The 21919-nt window shown below is 41.3% G+C and overlaps 2 protein-coding genes across 3 annotated transcripts in view; one reads left to right on the top strand and one right to left on the bottom strand.

Moving 5' to 3' along the window:
* LOC134677551 (zinc finger protein OZF-like) overlaps positions 1-21919 on the bottom strand; it is a 94873-nt gene that overhangs the window by 62896 nt on the left and 10058 nt on the right. The window lies entirely within an intron of this gene.
* Positions 277-15420, top strand: LOC134677547 (zinc finger protein 878-like). 2 transcript variants are annotated; one of them, XM_063536016.1, is made up of 11 exons: positions 280-510; positions 1650-1870; positions 3111-3273; positions 4325-4507; positions 9669-9761; positions 11541-11633; positions 11753-11920; positions 12476-12616; positions 14069-14170; positions 14651-14746; positions 15196-15420. In XM_063536016.1, exons 1-11 carry the CDS (start codon positions 376-378, stop codon positions 15403-15405), a joined length of 1605 nt encoding a protein of 534 aa, XP_063392086.1. In that variant the 5' UTR covers positions 280-375; the 3' UTR covers positions 15406-15420. The 2 variants fall into 2 exon arrangements, with proteins under 2 accessions (XP_063392085.1, XP_063392086.1); XM_063536015.1 differs by lacking the exons at positions 9669-9761; positions 11541-11633; positions 11753-11920; ... (2 more) ...; positions 14651-14746; positions 15196-15420 and adding an exon at positions 6138-7462 and having other exon boundaries at positions 277-510.

Below are 21919 nucleotides of genomic sequence, written 5' to 3'. Positions count from 1 at the left end.
GCTTTCTACGAGCGTGCGTCTACTTGAACAATGTCCGGAACTAAATTAAAGCCGGCATTCACTAGCAAACACATTGGTAGATTTTATTTTTACATTGCTGGCAACATTCTTATATTGGCTGCATTGGAATGGCGTCACTACCTTTTCTTAATTGACAACAATGATTTGCTGTTGCGAAAATGCACATAATCCTGTATAAAACCTTACTGCATTGATATAAAGGTTAATTTTGCTTAAAATAAATAATTTCTGTAAGTTTGTAACTGCAATAAAATAAGACGGCCATTTTGTAGCTAGCTACGCGACAGATCCACGAAAAGTGAGCCATCCGACAGATTATATAAATAAAATCTCAAATTGTGTATCTGTATCATAATGGATAAAGACATTTCTAGCGTTGGAACTCAGTACATTATCTGTGAATGTGGTGATAATTTTCCAAATGAAAAGTTCTTGAATATACATCTAGCGAACAATCATGGAGAAGTGGAAACCTTTCTATGTGATGAAGTGAGTATCACCATTTTCTACAAGTTCATTGTAATGCTTACAATCGATAAAAACATACGCTTCGATTAGCCGGTATACTTTGTTTTGTTTACTACCAGCGACTCGCTCCGGCTTCGCACGGATTACCCAAAACCTGAACAAATTATACGCCTAAACCTTCCTCAAGAATCACTCTATTGATAGGTGAAAACCGCATGGAAATACGTTCAGTAGTTTTTGAGTTTATCGCGAACACTGCGAACACACACACAAAGCAGGGGTTTTTGTTTTATAAGCAGTGGTGATAACTTTATACTTATGTACTTTAGCCACCCATAGCTAAAACCTACAAGCAAATGGATTTGTCTAAATTGTGATAAGTCCTCCAATCTTGGAATCTCCTTCATTGGCAGGGTCACTACTAGGGGGTAGGGGGGCGAAACTGAACTTTTCGGCATTCTCGGCTCCATTTGGCTCAATATTGCTCTGAGCAAACGTCGGACTATAGGGGGCAGTTTGAGGGCAAGGTAAGGTTTACATAAAAATCTTAACTTACGAGTATTATAATGTACCTAATATTTGTAACATAGTTAATTAAATTAGTTACCCGTTATCATTTATTCATCTTTAATGTGTAAATACTCTTTGAATAAAGTGATGGCTGATAGCCCACTGAAGTGGCCACTTAAAAAACAAATAAATAGCTGACATGCGTCATTATGACTGTTGTTCATACTTATATTTGTTGGTAGAGTGCTGTCTAATCAATAGAAAGATTTGCTTTATTTGTTACATTATAAATACTAGGTACCAGATACTAAGTACAAATACTCGAAAATGAATTGATTGATTTGCGAACCTTACCTATCATTTTGACATGCCACGAAAATGCCCGCTGGAGTCCGACATATGGCTCTGAGCAATTATTATGGTTGGCACAACTTGACGTCCCTTTGGCTTGAAAGACCACAGATAAGATAATGACTTGAATTTTGACAACCCTAACAAAAAGAAAAGGGACAGCATGATTCGACCCTGAATCGCTGTCAAACTTTGGTTTTGTAGGAAGTTTCTTTTCTGTACGGTAGTAGGTATTATTACTTATTCTCTCACTACTGACTGAACTAGGAGGCTGACTTAACTATTGACTTCAATTTCAGTGCCCCGAAGCCTTTACAAGCAACAATAGCCTCAGCTACCACAAAAGAAGCCATGAGAAGACTAAACAGGCACTTGGGAGACCCGAGACGATCAAGACGTATAGTCGGAAGACTCCGCAAAAGAAGGAACCAGTCGAGAAGAAGCCTCCGGTCCTCAAGCTCAAGAACTTGAAGAGGATTAATTCTATCAGTCTGATAGAGAATTTGAAGTCACTGGGAGGGTGAGTAATGAATATTGTTTATTTCAGACCAGGTCCATATAATATTAAAATTACCCTTAATCTATCTATCTTGCCCCTTTGTTCTGAGTTAGAGTATATCTCTAAGCTCAGTGTGCCGCTTGGCAAAGGCCTCCTCTAGCTCTTTCCATTGAGGTCTGTCGTGGGCCACTCTTCTCCAGTTCAGGCCCGCTGTGAGTTTGAGTTCATCCTCCCATCTTGTTCGGTCTCCTCTGGCTCCGTGTACAGCCTCTTGGATACCAATCCGTTACAGTCTTACTCCATTTTTCCCGCCTGTCTCTCAGCATGTGGCCAGCCCATCTCAAACATAAGTAAAATTAAATTATAACATTAAAATTTCTAGTGGCTCTGTGAGCTGTAGACCTCTTTTTTAGGGTTCCGTACCCAAAGGGTAAAAACGAGAACCTATTACTAAGACTCCACTGTCCGTCTGTCAGTCACCAGACTGTATCTCATTGATGTGATCGCTGGACAGTTGAAATTTTCACAGATGATGTATTTCTGTTGCCGCTATAACAACAAATACTAAAAAGTAAAAGGTGGGCGAGTCCGACTCGCACTTGTCCGTTCTTTAAGGCATTCACTGCCAAGTGCCAGGGGGCGTGGCCTAGGAACAAACTTGTATGAGGTGGACGCACCTGTGCATAGGGGGCAGTGAATGTGTTATGGCTCCTCTACACGATGGGCCAACGCCGGCCACTCCAAGGGACGTAGCCATGCGGTAGAATGAGGCAGCAATATCACTTGCTCCCTCTAACGCATAAATGCGTCCCTTGGAGGGGCCGGCGTTGGCCCATCGTGTAGAGGAGCCATTAAACGGGGTTTTATCACACAGTGACGATATCACCCCTGTAATGAGATCTATAGTAAAATTACAACACACAAACACTTTGTTTAGTTGTTATCTCAGTGAACTCACGATAGAATTTATTGACGCTTAAATCCTTTATGCCAATTTCCGCATTTAGAAAAATGGAATCTGGTCACAAAATGTCATGAGAATCGGTTGGATTGCGACTTTGGGTATGGAAACTATGGAACCCTAAAAATGAAATACAAATTAAACATTCTATGACAACATCATGTTTATTATTTAGGTATTTATTGTGGCACTCCCTCACTTTGCTCTGCTCAACTTGGTGCAAAATTAACGTAGACGGACTGTAAGTAAGTTTTGTTTGCTCTAGTTTCACTCTAATCAACCTGCCACATTCATGAACAGGATCATCAAAATAGAGCACGCTCCAAGCGCCCCAGACCCTGAACCGGAGCCGGAGCCCGAGCCTGAAGCAGAGCCTGTGCTTGAGGAGATGGACGAGGGACAGGTGGTGGTGAAGAATGAGGCCATGGAGGAGGCCGAGGAGATATACTACCAGTGTGATGTGGTAAGCACTATATTAACTTTGGAGCCTTTTACCATTCATATCATCGGGTGACAAGCAAAAGTCACTAATTACAAAAAATAAATAAACAGAAATCGACTTTCTTTTAGTACTAATATGGTTCACTATGGCTATGAACTTTTGGTGGTACTTAGTGACTTTTGCTTGTCACCCGACGATATATGCTGTATAGAGCTATGCTGAACAAGGTCTGGTGGCCTAGCGGTTCACACCCTGGCTCATACCAATGAGGTTTTCGGAATTACCAGCTGCTTTTCAGTGAAGGAAAACATCGTGAAACCGGACTAATTCCAATAAGGCCTAGTTTCCCCTCTGGGTTGGAAGGTCAGATGGCAGACGCTTTCGTAAAAACTAGTGCCTACGTCGATTCTTGGGTTTATTTGTCAAGCGGACCCCAGGCTCCCATGAGCCGTGGCAAAATGCCGGGATAACGCGAGGAAGAAGAAGATATGCTGCATAAAGCAGAAAAATACATTAAATTAAATAAATTAAATTAAATTACATTTTACTTCCTTCCGATTGTTGGGTTTTACGTGGACTACTCAATGAAATACCATATTAAAGTTCCCAAATATATTATGCATCCGCACAGGCAAACGATTACAAGGGAAAGAACTAATCTGCCTTAGAAGACTTATAGACCAGTTTATGTTGGTACATATACGAAATCTATGTAGGTATATTAGGCACACGCCAACATCATTTTTGTAATTAAGTTGGTTCCAACACGGATATCCGAAAACGCTCTAATAACTATTCATTTGACGACCGGTCTGGCCTAGTGGGTAGTGACCCTGCCTGCGAAGCCGATGGTCCTGGGTTCGAATCCCAGTAAGGGCATTTATTTGTATGATGATACAGATATTTGTTCCTGAGTCATGGGTGTTTTCTATGTATTTAAGTATTTGTATATTATATATATCGTTGTCTGAGTACCCACAACACAAGCCTTCTTGAGCTTACTGTGGGACTTAGTCAATCTGTGTAAGAATGTCCTATAATATTTATTTATTTATTTATATTTATTTTGCAGTGCAACTCCATATTCTACACGGAATGGGACTTCAACATCCACTACCAGAGTAAGCACGCGTTGAAACTCGAGCCCAGCTCCTCCGCCGAGCTAATCTTGGAGCAGCACCTCGCCAGCGACCACGGGGTGCAGGGCATCAAGACGGAGCCCGAGGAAACGGCTTATTACTACGAATGTGAACTGGTAAGTATTCTTGTACTATTTTTTTTTATCAAGCAGATACGTCTACAAGCAATACTAAAAAAAAAGAACACATCGGTTACACGCTAATACTGGCGTCAGTTCAGTCCATCATTCTGGTCACAATGACGACAGTATTATCGTGTAACACTCGGACTGATGGACTGATGAAAATGTAATATTTTAGATAATAACTGATAGGACTGATCGTGTAACCTGTTTGTGTCATTCTCGCGTCAGTCACCATATTAGACAAGACTATATGACTGTTGCGTTCTGTGTCCAAACGGCGACTGTGTCGTAATTTTATCAGTCTGTTGTCAGTCTGAACTGATCGTGCGTGTCCATTTTCCATCATTCTAGCATCAGTCAAAACTCGAATAAGACTTATGACGCCAGAATTAGCGTGTAACCGATGTCAAAAAGTTCACACCTACCAGCAATGAATGCTTCTATTAAGCTTCGGTAACCGGGCCGGTTTTCCAAAATGAATTTCTTTATTTTTTCCTTTAATTTTAGCCCACTACCCACTAGGTCAGACGACCGGTCTGGCCTAGTGGGTAGTGACCCTGCCTGCGAAGCCGATGGTCCTGGGTTCGAATCCCAGTAAGGGCATTTATTTGTATGATGATACAGATATTTGTTCCTGAGTCATGGTTGTTTTCTATGTATTTAAGTATTTGTATATTATATATATCGTTGTCTGAGTACCCACAACACAAGCCTTCTTGAGCTTACTGTGGGACTTAGTCAATCTGTGTAAGAATGTCCTATAATATTTTTTTTTTATTATTTTTTTATTATTAATTTAAAATTTTTAACTAATGTAAACTATAAGGCAGCACGCGTTCAGTACTTGCTGCAGACGCCCGGTGAAGGTGCCCGAAAAGGATCAGAATTGTATTGGAGCCCATTTGGAGTGGGTTCAGTTCAGAATCTATCTTACGCGGGCTCTACCACAGAATAAATACTACTACCGTACAGACAGGAAACTTCCTAAAAAACCGAAGTTTGACAGCGGTTCAGAGTCGAAATATGCTGTCCCTTTCTAACATATGGCACTATCCCTTTCGGCAATTTAGGGTTGTCAAAATTCAGAGTATTATCTTATCTGTGGTCGTACCCACAGAGGGACGTCAAGTTGTGCCAACCCTAATAATTGCTCGGAGCAATGCTGAGCCGAACCATAGTCTAATAAAACATGATCTTCTCTTCCCAGAGTGACACAAGCCTACGTCACATTGCCACTTTATATAGCGTTATTGCATATTATTATATAGCGCTGTCGCATGATGACGTAGGCTTGTGTCAGTCACGTGGTCAGAAGAGAGTACCAGGCAGAGTATATTATTATACCATGGGCCGAACGGAGCGGAGTTTGCACGAAGGAAGGAGTATTGCTGCCCCGTATAAAATTGTATTCGGATTACTGTATTCAGTGTTTCTCTTGTGAGTTCAATTCTGTAGAGCTTTTAAATTGACATTTTATTTCGATGAAACCATTGAATAATATTATTAACATGTGTAACATGCTGTGGTTTTTAGCCCTATCCAAAAATGCTAATTAACTGTCAATAGCATAATTAATATTAAGATAAATCATCAAAATAAAATGTCAATTTTGGCTTGACAGGGGAAGGAAGAGATACACAAACCATCACTGCGATCTGTTAACACGGGAGGCAAGTCAACCAATGCAGTCCAAATGTCAGAACCTGTCAAATCGGACGATGTTGAAAGATCTGTCAAAACAGAAATGACAGGTCAGGTACAAGATTCAGAGAATGATAAAGAATTAGTACAGAATTCAGAACCATCTCAAACTGTCAATTTAGAAGGTAGTAAAGATGCAAATAATGTTCAAATGACAGATAATATGAAAGACGTTAATAAACATGTCAAATTAGAAACAGGTAATGAACAAGAGAATGATTTACTAAAAGTAGTAGGAGAAAAGGAAATAGTGAAAAAAGGTAGACCAAAGAAAAAGAAACCCGGCAGACCACTAACTTACGACGTGTACGCTGACATGCCTCCGGGATTAAGCAGGTATCAGATTGAAAAACTAGCTAAAGAAAGAAAAATAGAGAAAAGAAAAGAGCAGATAAGAGAAGCGGCGAGGACTTATAATAAGAAAATTGGTATTGAAGGGCGCAGAAAAGTGACTGCTAAATATAAAATGAATAATCCAGAAAAAGTTGCTGAAATTAGTAGAAAATCATCTGCTAAATATAAAATGAATAATCCAGAAAAAGTTGCTGAAATTAATAGAAAATCATCCGCTAAGTATAAAATGAATAATCCGGAAAAAGTTGCTGAAATTAGTAGAAAATCATCTGCTAAATATAGAAAGAACAATCCAGAGCGCGCTGCTGAAATTAACAAAAGAGCAGCAGCTAAATATAAAATGAACAATTCGGAACAATTAGCTGAAATTAATAGAAAATCAAGCACTAAATATGCTAGGCGTCATCCTGAAGTAGGGAGGAGAGCTAGCAAGAACTATTACGAGAAAAAGAAATTGGAAAAGTTAGAGATTAAAGTGGAAGTTAGTGAAGTTGAAGTAAAAATGGAAGTTAGTGAAGTGGAACCTGAATGTGAAAGTATTTTAGGTTTTTAATCTTACCGGGATTCGATCTCGAGACCTTCAGCTTCGTAGGTAGGGCCGACTGGGCTACGGAGGCCGTTAAAGAGAGTATGAGGACTCCCTACAAATGTGTCTCTTGCCCCATCTAACCTTAAAATATATTTATGTTCTCCAAAATTGACGTATGCATATGAAAACAGTATTGTAACGCTATTTAAGTTATTGTTGTTGATATCATGCTTAACCGTTTGAACGCTTTATGTCATAACACAGACAAAACATCCTCCAGACTGAGCATAGTCGCGCTACCCCCTCTGCCACGCATACGGTAATTTTACTCCATGTTCGAGTCGAAAGTGTCTTTGTGTGACGTCCGTGTCTTTGAACGGACCAATCACGGCACGGGACTTCGCTCACCTCGTCCCGCGCACCCCCACAGTTTTGGCATCATAGGTTGCATGAAATAATTGCTCTAAACTCGGTCTAGAGGATGCCTAGTCTGTGTCATAAACATACATCACTCAAACATCAAGGCCCCGGGCGCTAGGGAGCTAATGTAAACCTTACTCGTAAGTATGAAGGTTACTTTGACAGCGTCCGCCATAACCACAGAATAAATAATAGTACTAGGTACAGAAGACTCACTCTCTAACTAAACGCGTCTGTTACGATCAGCACAGATATGGCCGCTAGGTGGCGACAGCGCCACGCGCGGCTTATGGCAAACCCCAAAATTGGGGTGGAACGGATGTACTTTTAGCTACCTGTAGCAAAGCGACGAAATCGCGGAGTGAGCCACGCCTGTCATAACACCAATAATTGTCCATGGCGCTGTGGGCACGACTAGTAACGACGAGTTTAGATGTTCAAAAGATTAATTTATAAACAGCAGCAACAAAATGTTATTGACACATGTGATCATTAACACATTCAACACCAAGAACCCGACTGTTGGGTACACTGTTCGTAGCGACTACGCGCTACATACGGCGAAACCGTGGCTTAATGTAATCAATATACATGTATAAAATAAAAACTGTGTTTCATTTAAGTTCATTATATTTGACGAATAACAAAAAAATCCAGGACAACGCTGGTTAAGATAATGATTCATTTTTATTTAAATACCTATCAAAAATATAGAAGTGTTAAAGCTTTTAGTAAATTTTTTATTCGTACCTCGTACGAGGAAGCGTTGGTGGCCTTGCGGTAACAGCGTGCTACTTTCAGTGCGGAGGTCGCGGGTTCAAACCCCGGCTCGTACCAATGAGTTTTTTGGAATTTGCGAAATATCATTTGGTATTTACCAGTTGCTTTTCGGTGAAGGAAAGCATCGCGAGGAAACCATCCCAATAAGACCTAGTTTCCCCTCTGGGTTGGAAGGTAAGATGGCAGTCGCTTTCGTAAAAATTAGCGCTTACATCAATTCTTAGGATTGATTGTCAAGCGGACCCTAGGCTCCCATGAGCCGTGGCAAAATGCCGGGATAACGCGAGAAAGAAGACCTCAATCTAGAGCAATGCTGTTTTGTGTGTGGCCATTTACCGGAAGCGTACCAAAACTACTGAATGAAAGGAATAAGTCTTCAGTAAGGCCCGGTCAAAATGTATTCATTTAATTTATGTAACGACATGTCCGCTTTTGGGTCACCTACTTAATACATACCGTGTACCTAAATTCAACTCGGTCGGTCCAGTAATTTTGGAGCTAATTCCTTGTGACAGACGGACGAACAGACAAACACACGAATGATCCAATAAGGTTTCCGTAACGTGACGGAACCATAAAAACGACATATGTAGTGCATAATTGTTTTCCATCGTATTTTCTCGGAAACGTTCGTATTTGTCATGCTACTTCAGTCAACCTCAGTACTTTTTTCATAGAGACTGACTGAAATAGCAAGGCACGTTCGTACGTTTCCGTGAAAATACGATTAAATGCGTATCCAGGTTAGTCAATTTTTCGCCAATCCGATTCAATTGCCCGATTGAATCAGGGCGTGCAGATGCAAATACCAATTTGGCTCGCCGATAATGACCGATATTACCGATAAAATACCAATTTGTGAGGCCAGTATTTTCGTTCTGGGGCATTTTTTCAATTTAGAGGGCTCTAATATCACCATAAATCTAAAATTGATATTGATCAGAAATAAATAAGACTGGCGCCAATTTTATTTCTGATCAAATCGACTGATTTGAGCAGTTCCGTCTGGATACCACTTCAGGTCTTTTTTGGTCGTCGTAATTTTTTTTTTAGGATTACCAACAGACAATACATCATGAAAAAAGGATCAGTAGCTTACATAACATTAAAGGTAGACGTTTGTCCAATTAATAACCACAGCTTGCTCCAGTATCTTAGGGCATACAATATAGGTACATTAGGTTAGGACGTTTAGACTTAAGCTATTAATAAATAAAATTTAACAAATATGTTTTTTTTTAAATAGAAGAGAATTATATATAAATAAATGAATTAATTAATTGGAATACATTCGCACTTTGCGACAGAAAAGCGACGAAATAAGACATCGAGAGTAATGTTACTAGTAATGTGATAACTTGTTGCCAGTGCCACAAAATCTTCGCGAGCGAGAAGTACTTCAACATCCACTACAACAAAACGCATAGCGGCGGCCTGCTGCCGGCCACAGAGGAGGACGCGGTACGTAGCCTACTTCTTCTTGATCGGGTCACTCTTGACAGAGCGGTCGTGGTCATCATTGGAAGTCTCCCTTTGTGACACGTTTGACGGCTCGCCTCCACTCCTCCCTGACGGCTGCGCATTCGTGCAAGGGGCCGTCCATTGCTGCCTTTATTTGGTCCGTCCACCTCATCGGCGACCTTCCTCGCGCTCGGGTACCTTCTACTCTGCCCTGCACCACCAGTCGCTCTATGGATACATCTCCACGTCGAGAACGTGTTCAAAGAAAGTAAGGACGTAGCCTACACCTTCAATTAAATAAAACAATATGAAAACTTACTACACAAAAAAAACCGGGCAAGTGCGAGTCGGACTGGCGCACGAAGGGTTCCGTACAATAATGCAAAAAAAACGAAAAAAAACGGTCACCCATCCAAGTACTGACCACGCCCGACGTTGCTTAACTTTGGTCAAAAATCACGTTTGTTGTATGGGAGCCCCATTTAAATCTTTATTTTATTCTGTTTTTAGTATTTGTTGTTATAGCGGCAACAGAAATACATCATCTGTGAAAATTTCAACTGTCTAGCTATCACGGTTCGTGAGATACAGCCTGGTGACAGACGGACGGACGGACGGACGGACGGACAGCGAAGTCTTAGTAATAGGGTCCCGTTTTACCCTTTGGGTGCGGAACCCTAAAAAGACGTAAATAAGTACGAGACGATGACTATACTTTTAGTACAGGGCTATAACCGTGAAAATCGAAGTTCGCAAATTGCGGGGATTTTTCTCTGTCACTCTAATATACGCCTTTTTTGGAGTAAAAGAGAGAGATCCCCGCAATTTGCGAATTTCGGTTTTCGCGGTAGCCGCTCAGACAAGTAAACTGCAAAACGTAATTCAAGGCCAAAAAAGTAAGAAACGTTGCCACTTTTTTTACTAGCGCGTCTTGTATTTATGTAAAAATAAGTAACTAAAAGTACTTTTTTAAATCGTAGGAGTAAAATTACTAATAAATAAATTATCTTAGCGTGATTATTTATCAAAAGAAATTTACTATTTTACAAACAAATTATTGCAGTGGCAACGTTGTCTTACTTTTTTTGGTCTTGAATTACGTTTTGCGGTATAATACTCATTGAGACAATTCTAAAAACCCCTGAACAATTAGGTTGCGTTGTTTCATCACAGAGTTCCTATGGCCACCTCCGGTCTCCATCATCAGATCAGCTCGATGGTATGTACCATAATATTGCATTGTCACCCGACTTACATATGTATGCAAATTTTCAGCTTCGATTGAAGTCCGGAAGTGGGTCATATTTAACTTGGCAAGATTTGACCCGTACATACAGTCGCCATCCGATATATCGGAGCGGCCAAGGTGTTCACAATATCTGAACAAGCACTCTAACGCCTTGACAATAGAGGCGTGCTCAGATATTTGTGAGCACCTTGGCCGCTCCGATATATATGATGGCGTTGGCGACTGTACATAGTTACATAGTTATATTGCAAGTTAATAAAAAGCTTGTAAAACAACCCTTAAAATGTGAAATAATGTCTTTGTAGGTTTTCACTAATCCAAATAAGGTTCTGTTTCCTGCCTGTATTTCATGAACCGTGACAGTAGACAATTGAAATTTTCACAGATGACATATTTCTGTTGTCGCTATAACAAATACTAAAAACAGAATGAAATAAATATTTACCACACAACAAACGTGATTTTTTGCCGTTTCTTTGCGTAATGTTAAATGTTACGGAATAAAAAGATTAATGTTATTTTGCGTGCAGATAATAGAAGAACAAGCCCAGGAGGAGCCTGCGCCCGCGCCGGAGACCAAGCCCAAGGCCCCCGAGCAGGTCATCTACTACAAATGTGACCTGGTAAGAATACCATTTTTTTTGTAACTCGACTAAAGGTTCCGTCACACAGGCGCGTTTTCCGGGAAGAATCACCTTGAAATCCTACGCTAAACATCATACAATGTCCTGTTTAATTTCAGTGCAAAATCCTGTACCCGAGTGAGAAGGCCTACAACTTGCACTTCGACAAAAAGCACGGTGGGCAAAGTTGCCAGGAGGCCCGGACCACCGGCTTCCAACTGTTGGAACAAGAGCTCGCTGAAAATTGTGGGGCCACGGAGCCTTTGGAGGTGTTCTCGTGTGAATTCGTAAGTTTTAGTCTTACTATAAATCTCTACATTGAAAAGAAAATGGGGCAAAGTTGCCAGATAATGCAGACTATGTTATTGTTCAAGACATGGTCAAAGTTAGGCCTAGAACTAGACTGTATAGTATGGTAACTTGCTCTTTAACAAGACGCACGGTGGGCAAAGTTGCCAGGATGCCCGGACCACCGGCTTTCAGCTGTTGGAGCAAGAACTCGCAGAAAAGTAAAGAAAGTGGAGCAAAGTTGCCAGATACTGCAGATTTTATACACTTCAAGATATGGAAGAAGTTAGTTCTATTCTGTATCTTTTGTCTTAATTATAATACTAACTCTAGATATTATGTACGAGTGAGTTATTGTAATTCCTAACCCTATATATGGACTTAGCCGATAGGGATAGTGCCATATATTATAAAGTAACAGCATGATTCGACCCTGGATCGCTGTCAAAATTCGGTTTTCTAGGAAGTATCCTTTCTGTATGGTAGTACTATTATTTATTCTGTCCCACGGGTCAATTGATGAAACTAAATGTTTCTAATGTTTTTTTTTGTAGTGCCCTAAAACCTATACGATGAAGCGCTCCATCCAACTCCACCGCAAGCGCGTGCACGGCGAGGAGCTCCGCTCGCACGCGGAGCAGAACAGGGCCGCCAACAGGAGCAAGGTGTGCGACGTGTGCGGCCGCGCGTACAACGTGAGTTATACTTCCAGCGGGTAACTGTGCCCACTAAGGAAAAAGGGCTTACAACGTTATCTAACTCAATCCACCTACAATGAAATTAGTCAGACAACGTTGCCGCTGTGACACTCGGCTGCTACTACTACGTGAGTTGTACTTTACCTAGGGGGTAACTTTGCCCACTGACAAAAAAGGGGCTTACAATGAAATTTAACTAACTTAACGCACCTCCAATGAAATGAGTCCCACAACATTGCCCGCTGAGTCGCTCGGCTGCGGCTAGTGCGGCTACAACGTGAGTTATACTTCCAGGGAATAACTTGGCCCACTGAGAAAAAACACTTACAACGTAATCTAACTAGCTTAACGCGCCTACAATGAAATGAGTCACACAACTTTGCCCGTTGAGTCGCTTGGCTGCGCCTTCAACGTGAGTTATACTTTACCCAAGGGGTAACTTTGCCCACTGATAAAAAAGGGCTTACAACGTTATTTAGCTAACTCAATCCACCTACAATGAAATAAGTCCGACAACATTGCCCGCTGAGTCGCTCGGTTGCGCCTACAACGTGAGTTATACCTCCAAGGGGTAACTTTGCCCACTGAGAAAAAAGATCTTACTAAGCATGTTTTTAGAACAAGGTACAGCAGTTTTTCTAGCAAGCTATGCTGCTATTGTCTCCTGGCTGACTAAGAACAAGAAATAGTTGATCGACCCAATTTCCTTATCAGTTTTGAGCTCTTATTTTAGCAATGCATGACCTTAAGGGTTAAAGTTTAACCTCCTAAGGCCCAAGGTCCTACCTATAGTACTTATTCAGTTCAATGAAATTTAAATCATATTCGATTGGAACAGAGTTGCTTTTGCTTTGTTTCGTTTAGTTTTTGAACAACGTAAAATCAACTCTATTTACTACACTAAAGGTTCAATTTTCTGTGGCAAGTATTGCATTTTTCATTTATATGGCTGGGCCAAAATAATAATTAACACTTGTTCAGTTTGTTGTTCATATTTGATAAAAAAAACCGGGCAAGTGCGAGTCAGACTCGCGCACGAAGGGTTCCGTTCCGTACCATAATGCAAAAAAATGCAAAAAGAAACGGTCACCCATCCAAGTACTGACCTCGCCCGACGTTGCTTAAGTTCGGTCAAAAATCACGTTTGTTGTATGGGAGCCCCACTGGAATCTTTATTTTATTCTGTTTTTAGTATGTGTTGTTATAGCGGCAACAGAAATACATCATCTGTGAAAATTTCAACTATCTAGTTATCACGGTTCGTGAGATACAGCCTGGTGACAGACGGGCGGACGGACAGCAGAGTCTTAGTAATAGGGTCCCGTTTTACCCTTTAGTTACGGAACCCTAAAAAGACTTGTTCAGTAAACTAGCTTCAAACCTCGGCTTCAAACTGAGATAGGAATGTTTGAAAAAGAAAACCATTGAATACATTATGTGTCGTTGCAGTCTAACGCCGCGCTGCGCTACCATCAGCGCCGCCACACCGGGGAGAAACCCTACGCCTGCACTATCTGCCCCAAGAGGTTCACCATGCCAATGTTCTTGCAGGTAATTTACCTAAAAATCAGCCTATATACCATGTGCATGATCAAATTATGTAATAAAAAAACGACCACGTGCGAGACGGACTCGCGCTCGAAGGGTTAATTCCGTATCATTGCGCAAAAAACGGCAAAAGAAAACACGTTTGTTGAATGGGATGAACTATTAAAACGTCCGGATAAATTCAGTATACGCCATTGACTTATATCTAAGGATGGCACTAAAAATGGTACTAGTTCAGCAGTGTCACTCACGAATTCGTCCCAAACGTGCAGCCTAACGCAACTAGGTGCGACCAATCGCACGCGTGATGCGAACTCATCAACCAATCGCGTTGTAGCGATGTCACACCGCTGTACTGGCCCCATTTATGCCCCATTCTTATTGCCCGTAAGGCCAGTCCTGAGATATAAATGATATACGCGATATAATCCGTTTTAATAGTTTTGGAAAATAGTTTATAATATATAAAATTTTATTTTGTAGATCCACACGAGAACACACACGGGGGAGAAGCCATACGAATGCCCGCACTGTCCCAAAGCTTTCACCAACAAGGCGGCGCTCATCAGACACGATCGGGTAAGATTTTACATCGATATGTCAGCCAACTGGTTAAATAAGCCAACTAAGTCATTGATTGCAACGTTTAACCAGATGACTTAACATCGTGAAGTCATTTAGTTAATTTGGACATTGATGAATTTAATGTTAGGTTAATATTTTATTTCTATATTTCGCTTGACAAGTAATCCCAGGAATTAACATAGGCACTAGTTTTTATCTCGTCGCCAATTGGTATATTATAAGCCCAGGGAATGGTCGAAGGGTTCTCTGGGATACTAAATAGAAGACCATGCGTTCCGTACATAAGTTTCTTACCGGACTGACAAACATTACAACAATGCCGGCGCCAGAGGGCGCGCGGAGAGAATTAACCCTACCCTCCACCAATATACATACATAACAAATATATAAGAATTGCGCTTAACATTATAATATAGTTTACTATAATGTTTTTTTTTTGTCAGGTCCACACCGGCGTAAAACCCTACCAGTGCCCAGAGTGCGGTAAATTCTTCACGCAGTCCAACTCGATGAAGCTCCATGTCAGTACTGTGCACCTGAAGCTGCCGGCGCCCTACAAGAGCCAGAGCCGCCGCCACCGCAGCGAGGCGCGCGCCCGCCAGAGGGCGCTCAAGGACCCCGGACAAGAGGGGGAGCTCGTACTAGGAGAGTAGGCTCTACCAGCGGGGGGGGGACTGCAGTCCAACTCCATGAAGCTCCATGTCAGTACTGTGCACCTGAAGCTGCCGGCGCCCTACAAGAGCCAGAGCCGCCGCCACCGCAGCGAGGCGCGCGCCCGCCAGAGGGCGCTCAAGGACCCCGGACAAGAGGGGGAGCTCGTACTAGGAGAGTAGGCTCTACCAGCGGGGGGGGGACTGCAGTCCAACTCCATGAAGCTCCATGTCAGTACTGTGCACCTGAAGCTGCCGGCGCCCTACAAGAGCCAGAGCCGCCGCCACCGCAGCGAGGCGCGCGCCCGCCAGAGGGCGCTCAAGGACCCCGGACAAGAGGGGGAGCTCGTGCTAGGGGAGTAGGCTCTACCAGGGGGGGGGGACTGCAGTCCAACTCCATGAAGCTCCATGTCAGTACTGTGCACCTGAAGCTGCCGGCGCCCTACAAGAGCCAGAGCCGCCGCCACCGCAGCGAGGCGCGCGCCCGCCAGAGGGCGCTCAAGGACCCCGGACAAGAGGGGGAGCTCGTACTAGGAGAGTAGGCTCTACCAGCGGGGGGGGGACTGCAGTCCAACTCCATGAAGCTCCATGTCAGTACTGTGCACCTGAAGCTGCCGGCGCCCTACAAGAGCCAGAGCCGCCGCCACCGCAGCGAGGCGCGCGCCCGCCAGAGGGCGCTCAAGGACCCCGGACAAGAGGGGGAGCTCGTACTAGGAGAGTAGGGTCTACCAGCGGGGGGGGGGGACTGCAGTCCAACTCCATGAAGCTCCATGTCAGTACTGTGCACCTGAAGCTGCCGGCGCCCTACAAGAGCCAGAGCCGCCGCCACCGCAGCGAGGCGCGCGTCCGCCAGAGGGCGCTCAAGGACCCCGGACAAGAGGGGGAGCTCGTGCTAGGGGAGTAGGCTCTACCAGGGGGGGGGGGGGGGGACTGCAGTCCAACTCCATGAAGCTCCATGTCAGTACTGTGCACCTGAAGCTGCCGGCGCCCTACAAGAGCCAGAGCCGCCGCCACCGCAGCGAGGCGCGCGCCCGCCAGAGGGCGCTCAAGGACCCCGGACAAGAGGGGGAGCTCATGCTAGGGGAGTAGGCTCTACCAGGGGGGGGGGGGACTGATCCTTTCGGGTAAACTCGGCTCCGTTCGGCTCAGCATTGCTCCGGGTTGTTCCCAACTACCACCAAGTTCTTACCAGTGGTAACTACTGGGATTTTTTTCCCACCTTTTACCAGTGGGAAAAACCGAGTTGGTGGTAACTACTTGGAATTTTTTTCCCAGTAGTTACCAGTGGTAAAAAATTCCCAGTAGTTACCACTGATAAGAACTTGGTGGTAACTAGTGGGAATAACCCATTGCTCCGAGCCAAGACTCGGAACCGGTTTTTTTTTTTTCACACATAAAATACCGGTATTATTACGTTCCTTTTCGTTCTTTGCTTTATTATTTCATTTTTAATAGGACAATTTAATAATACGAAGTTGTTACAGAAATAACGATTCAGACCTACGTAAAGAGCATAGAGTCAGACCAAGAATAGTCTGCAGCGGATTTGATAGCCCTCACAGTGAAAGTGTTATTCTAAACGTAAAACTTGTATGAAATTATTACGTATGAATGACACAACTTGCACTGCGTGGGCTATCAAATCCGCTGCAGACTTTTTTGGTCCGACTCTAAAAATTATTTACCACACATAGCGGTCGAACTTTTTACGTCAGGGGTGAAAAATTAAGTTTATTTATTGGAAAAAAAAACACAAATATCATTTACAGTCATCACGTAGGAGCGACCAAATTGCACAAAAATATCTGAACATATACTAAGTTTAAGGTTTTATTTGGATAATCAAATACACAAGTGTTTTACTAAAATCTGAGTATGAATTATTAGTTATTACAAAGTAGCATGAATGTACAACAACTCAAAGTAGAATGTACAAAGGTACAACTGCAACAAGCTCCAATAGTTCATAGATACCAGGGATGTTGCGGATGCAGATTGCGGATATTTAAAGCCTCACATCCGCGGATGCGGATGTCAAGATTTGGTACTTAAAAAACGTCAAATATATTTTTTTGCATTATTTATTAAAAAAAAAACGTAACGTTTAGTATTTGAGCAAGAATATAGGTGCGTTTTATTTAATAAACAGTAACTTGGCCGACTTTTCGGGATCTAGACGATTGCGTATAGTGACGAAATTACCTAGCACTTACGCCGCCGGCGCCGCCGCTAATACGTTCCTGTTACCGACTTGGTCGACATCCGCATCATGCGGATGCTCTGCATCGATTTTATGCGGATGCGGATGCAGATGCGAATATCCGCAACATCCCTGATAGATACATTATGAATGAATTGTTGATTGTGTATTTTTGCAATATCAGAATTGGAGCTTAGTCACCATTTTGAAATTGTAAGTTAAACAGTCGCGTGCAAAGCGCCATGTTTCTTTTGGCCGCCGGACCTAGTCCGCAAAGACGCTCACTCACACGCCAGAGCAAATTTTAAGTAAACAACTAATAAAAAGTTTAGGGATTGCAAATAGTGATATCGATATTTACAATATTATGGTAAAAATCTTTTTAATTTAGCTTTGTTCTTATCCTGTTTTAATTTCATTCCAAATTGCCAAAATTAAACATATGTTTTACACCCGAAAATGTTTAAAATATAGGGATTTAACATAAAAAACAACCACTAAACAATGTCGATTCAAGACGTGATATCGCCGCACTAGGCTGTACGAGAAGTCTTTTATACAAGACAACGGCGCCCATGGACTGCCCGCAATGCAGACCGACAAGGACTGTTTCCGCGCGGATCAAGTAATAATAGTCTCTAGGTCAACGGCGTAAGCGCTTGTCGGTACGTAAACTTTATTGGCGTAACGTTAAAGCTGCGCATCATGTGTCGATAAAGTCAATATACCGGAACTGTTATAGTGAAAATTACACGTGGGTTGAATTTTTAAAGAGTGAAGATATTATTCCGGAATTAGAATCTATCATTATAATTTCAGTTTGGTTTACATTAATCTATAGGTAAACTCTTATCAAAAAAACGTGCAACGACTTGTTACAAAAAAATTACACATTAACTTCAATGTTATAACAATAAAAGTAAAGTCTGATAAACAGGTATGTCCCTGTACCACACTTGTGCGAAGCGGTCGCTGCGGTGTATCCCTTCCCACTAAGCTATAAAATAACATCAATTATTTTTTTTATTTATCTCTTCTGCAATTAAATAGTCCACAATCTACAATGGCAAATTTACTTGTCTGACTCTACTTTATAGAGCTAAAGAAGCTACCTGAACTTTAAATATAGTTATGCCTATCTGACTTTCGTTCTACGTATTCTAGTAAGTAGTTACCTACTATTCGTTGAAAAAAATTGGCGATTAACAAGTGTTCAAATACTTAGATAAAATCATATTTCTGACTTTATATTTACTTTAAAAATTCCCATATCAAGTTAACATTCCCATCCCTAGCTGTCTTTTATACAAGACAACGGCGACGAGGAACATGAAAAATGTTGAAAATTGGAGCAATTTTTTTAAATGCCTTATTATAAAAGAAGGGATTTATATAGCGGCTTAAAAAGCAAATAAATGAAAAAACAAAGACCTTAAATATGAACACGAGTGTAAATGAAATTGCAATTTTTATTATTTTCACATTAACTCAGTGGTTGAATTTGTGTCTTGTATACAAGACGACGGCGCCAGCGTATCGTTCTATCGTTGTCTTCTATACCGGACAACGGCGGTCAAAGGGTTAAAAACATTGTGTAAAATTACCAAATTATGAAGTTGTATTTAAAATTAGGATAATTTATGAAGTAAAGAGATTGTTTCAATATTGTGTTTTAATTTCAGTGGTAAAATTTCCATATTATGAATTATCTAGTCAAATCAGGCCCCTATTTCACCAACGTGACAGGTCCGACAATTGTCGACATCACTGTTACTGACGTCACAGGCCTCCATAGGCTACGGTAACCGCTTACCATCAGACAGGCGGTGTGGTTGTTTGCCACCATGTTAATTAAAAAAAAAGTAATACAATGATGGTGATAAACAGGAATACGGCCCGACCGATGGTAAGCGATAACCGTAGCCCATGGATGCCTGTGACGTCAGCAACAATGAGACTTCTTGTCGAATTGTCGCACCTATCACGTTGGTGAAATAGGGGCCAATTTGACCGTGACGTCTTAGGGTGGAATTCCGTCTATCCAATATGTATTGCGTCTCACATTTTGCTTCAATGAGAGAGTGAGACGCAATGACATTGTCAAAGAAATTGGACAGGTGGAATACCACCCTTTTAGCTTATTCATATAAATTCCATAGGGGCAAATCATATTGGCAGTTAGAGAAAACAAACTAATTTGACTAAAGTTAGACCAAGACAAGTCTGCAACGATTTTAAGTCAAACTTTTATGAAATTATGACGTTAACGCACTGCGTATGCTATCAAAATCGTTGCAGACTTATCTTGGTCTTACTCTAGTAGTCAAATAACCCATCGATATGTCGGCGGCCGATCATAAGTTTAGGCATATCGTGAAACGGGAAAATCTTTGACCCGTTTTCTGAGTCGACGGAGCCCCGCTACGCGGGGCTTCTATTTCTGGGCAGTTTGCTCTTCGGGCATCTGAAGCAACCTAACGAACCTAACCTACCTATATATTGGTTTAATGTCACTATCCTCAAAACATTACACAGGAACATTACGATCGGCCTACGACATATATACATACACAAATACATTACACATCAGTAGCTGGCTACTGTCAAGGGAAAGTAATGGAGTAATATAAAAAAAATATTTTTTATCATCTGTTTATTAGCCTCTGGTAGGTACATTACATACATTAAATAGATAAGATGATCCAGTTTTGACAACAAATATTACATAAGTATATTAAACATCAATGTGTGTCATAAATAAGAAATATATATGTATTTTAAAGTACGTCCAGTTAGACCAAGAAAAGTCTGCAGAGATTTTGACAGCACACGCAGTGCAATTGTTATTTATACGTCATAATTTTATAGAAGTTTGACGTTTAAAATAACACATTCACTGCGTGGGCTATCAAATCCGCTGCAGACTATTCTTGGTCTGACTCTACATACACAAATACATTACACATCAATAGCTGGCTACCATCAAGGGAAAGAAATACAAAAAAAAAATATCATCTGTTTATTAGTCTCTGGTAGGTACATTACATACATTAAATAGATAAGATGATCCAGTTTTGACAACATATGTTACATAAGTATATTAAACATCGATGTGTGTCATAAATTTATGACACATGTCATAAAAGAGTTAGACCAAGAAAAGCCTGCAGAGATTTTGACAGCACACGCAGTGCAAATGTTAAAATATGTCATAATTTCATAGAAGTCTAACGTTTAAAATAACACCTGCACCGAGTGTGCTGTCAAAATCTCTGCAGACTTTTTTTGGTCTAACTCTACAAGTTACGTGAAGGCACAGAATAAATAATAGTACTAAATACAGAAGACTCACTCGCTAACAAAACGCGTCTGTTACGATCAGGACAGATATGGTCGCTAGGTGGCGACAGCGCCACGCGCGGCTTATGGCAAACCCCAAAATTGGGGTGGAACGGATGTACTTTTAGCTACCTGTAGCAAAGCGACGAAATCACGGAGTGAGCCACGCCTGGTGAAGGTAACAAACAGTATAAAAAAATAGAAATAAAGTGTATAAAAGTGTTGGAAATACGAGCCCCTAAGGAATTCGCCGGTCGAAGTATTTTACAGATTTATAGATTATTAATCTGTGCTTTTTATGTTAATACGTCCGGGCCCATCGTAATTTTACTAGTAGGTAAGTAAATATACTATTATTTCTATTACAAATATGAAATAAACATCAATCCAATGCTTATTTACAAGCATACCTATTGAAAACATCACAATTCAGTGTTTTGCAAATTAATATCTAAATAAGCGTAGGTATTATTATAATTCGTCAAATCATCACATCACATCTCTTAGTCGTTCGGTAGCCTAATCATTGTCGAATCAAAATATATATCTCGAATATCATTTTAACCACAACCAAATACAGAATTTATTTTCTGCTTATACTACAAGTTTTTATATACAAAAGATCAACAGATACAATATGTCTACATTTCTTGGAAATCGAGAAACAAAGTCATTTCCCCGCCACACAAATGAGTGTGTAAATCGACATCATTTTCAAAATCAATGCCACATTTCAGACATTTTAACAGTTTAATTTCAATACTCTTGAGATCAGCTTCTGTGTATTCTTTTATTTCATTCATGGCATAATCTGTAGAGCCTACATCTTCCATTGTACAAGCTGAGCTGATGATTGCTTCTTTTATAATATCCATATTTGCATTAGCTTTATATGTCAATTCTAAATCGTGTGTTTCTTTTGCATGCTCGATACTTTCCCGAGCTTGTTCTATGAAATCCTTATCTGCGACTGTACTC

This window comes from Cydia fagiglandana, chromosome 26 (assembly GCF_963556715.1).
Source record: "Cydia fagiglandana chromosome 26, ilCydFagi1.1, whole genome shotgun sequence".
Lineage (NCBI taxonomy): Eukaryota > Metazoa > Arthropoda > Insecta > Lepidoptera > Tortricidae > Cydia > Cydia fagiglandana.
The sequence above is the reverse complement of the archived record's forward strand: the minus strand, read 5'-3'. Positions and strand labels throughout refer to the sequence as shown.

Coding starts and splice junctions, on each gene's coding strand:
- LOC134677547 (XM_063536015.1), top strand. CDS start 376: ATGGATAAAGACATTTCTAGCGTTGGAACTCAGTACATTATCTGTGAA. Junction 1,871..3,110: donor AATTTGAAGTCACTGGGAGG/GTGAGTAATGAA, acceptor ATTCATGAACAG/GATCATCAAAATAGAGCACG. Junction 3,274..4,324: donor TATACTACCAGTGTGATGTG/GTAAGCACTATA, acceptor TTTATTTTGCAG/TGCAACTCCATATTCTACAC.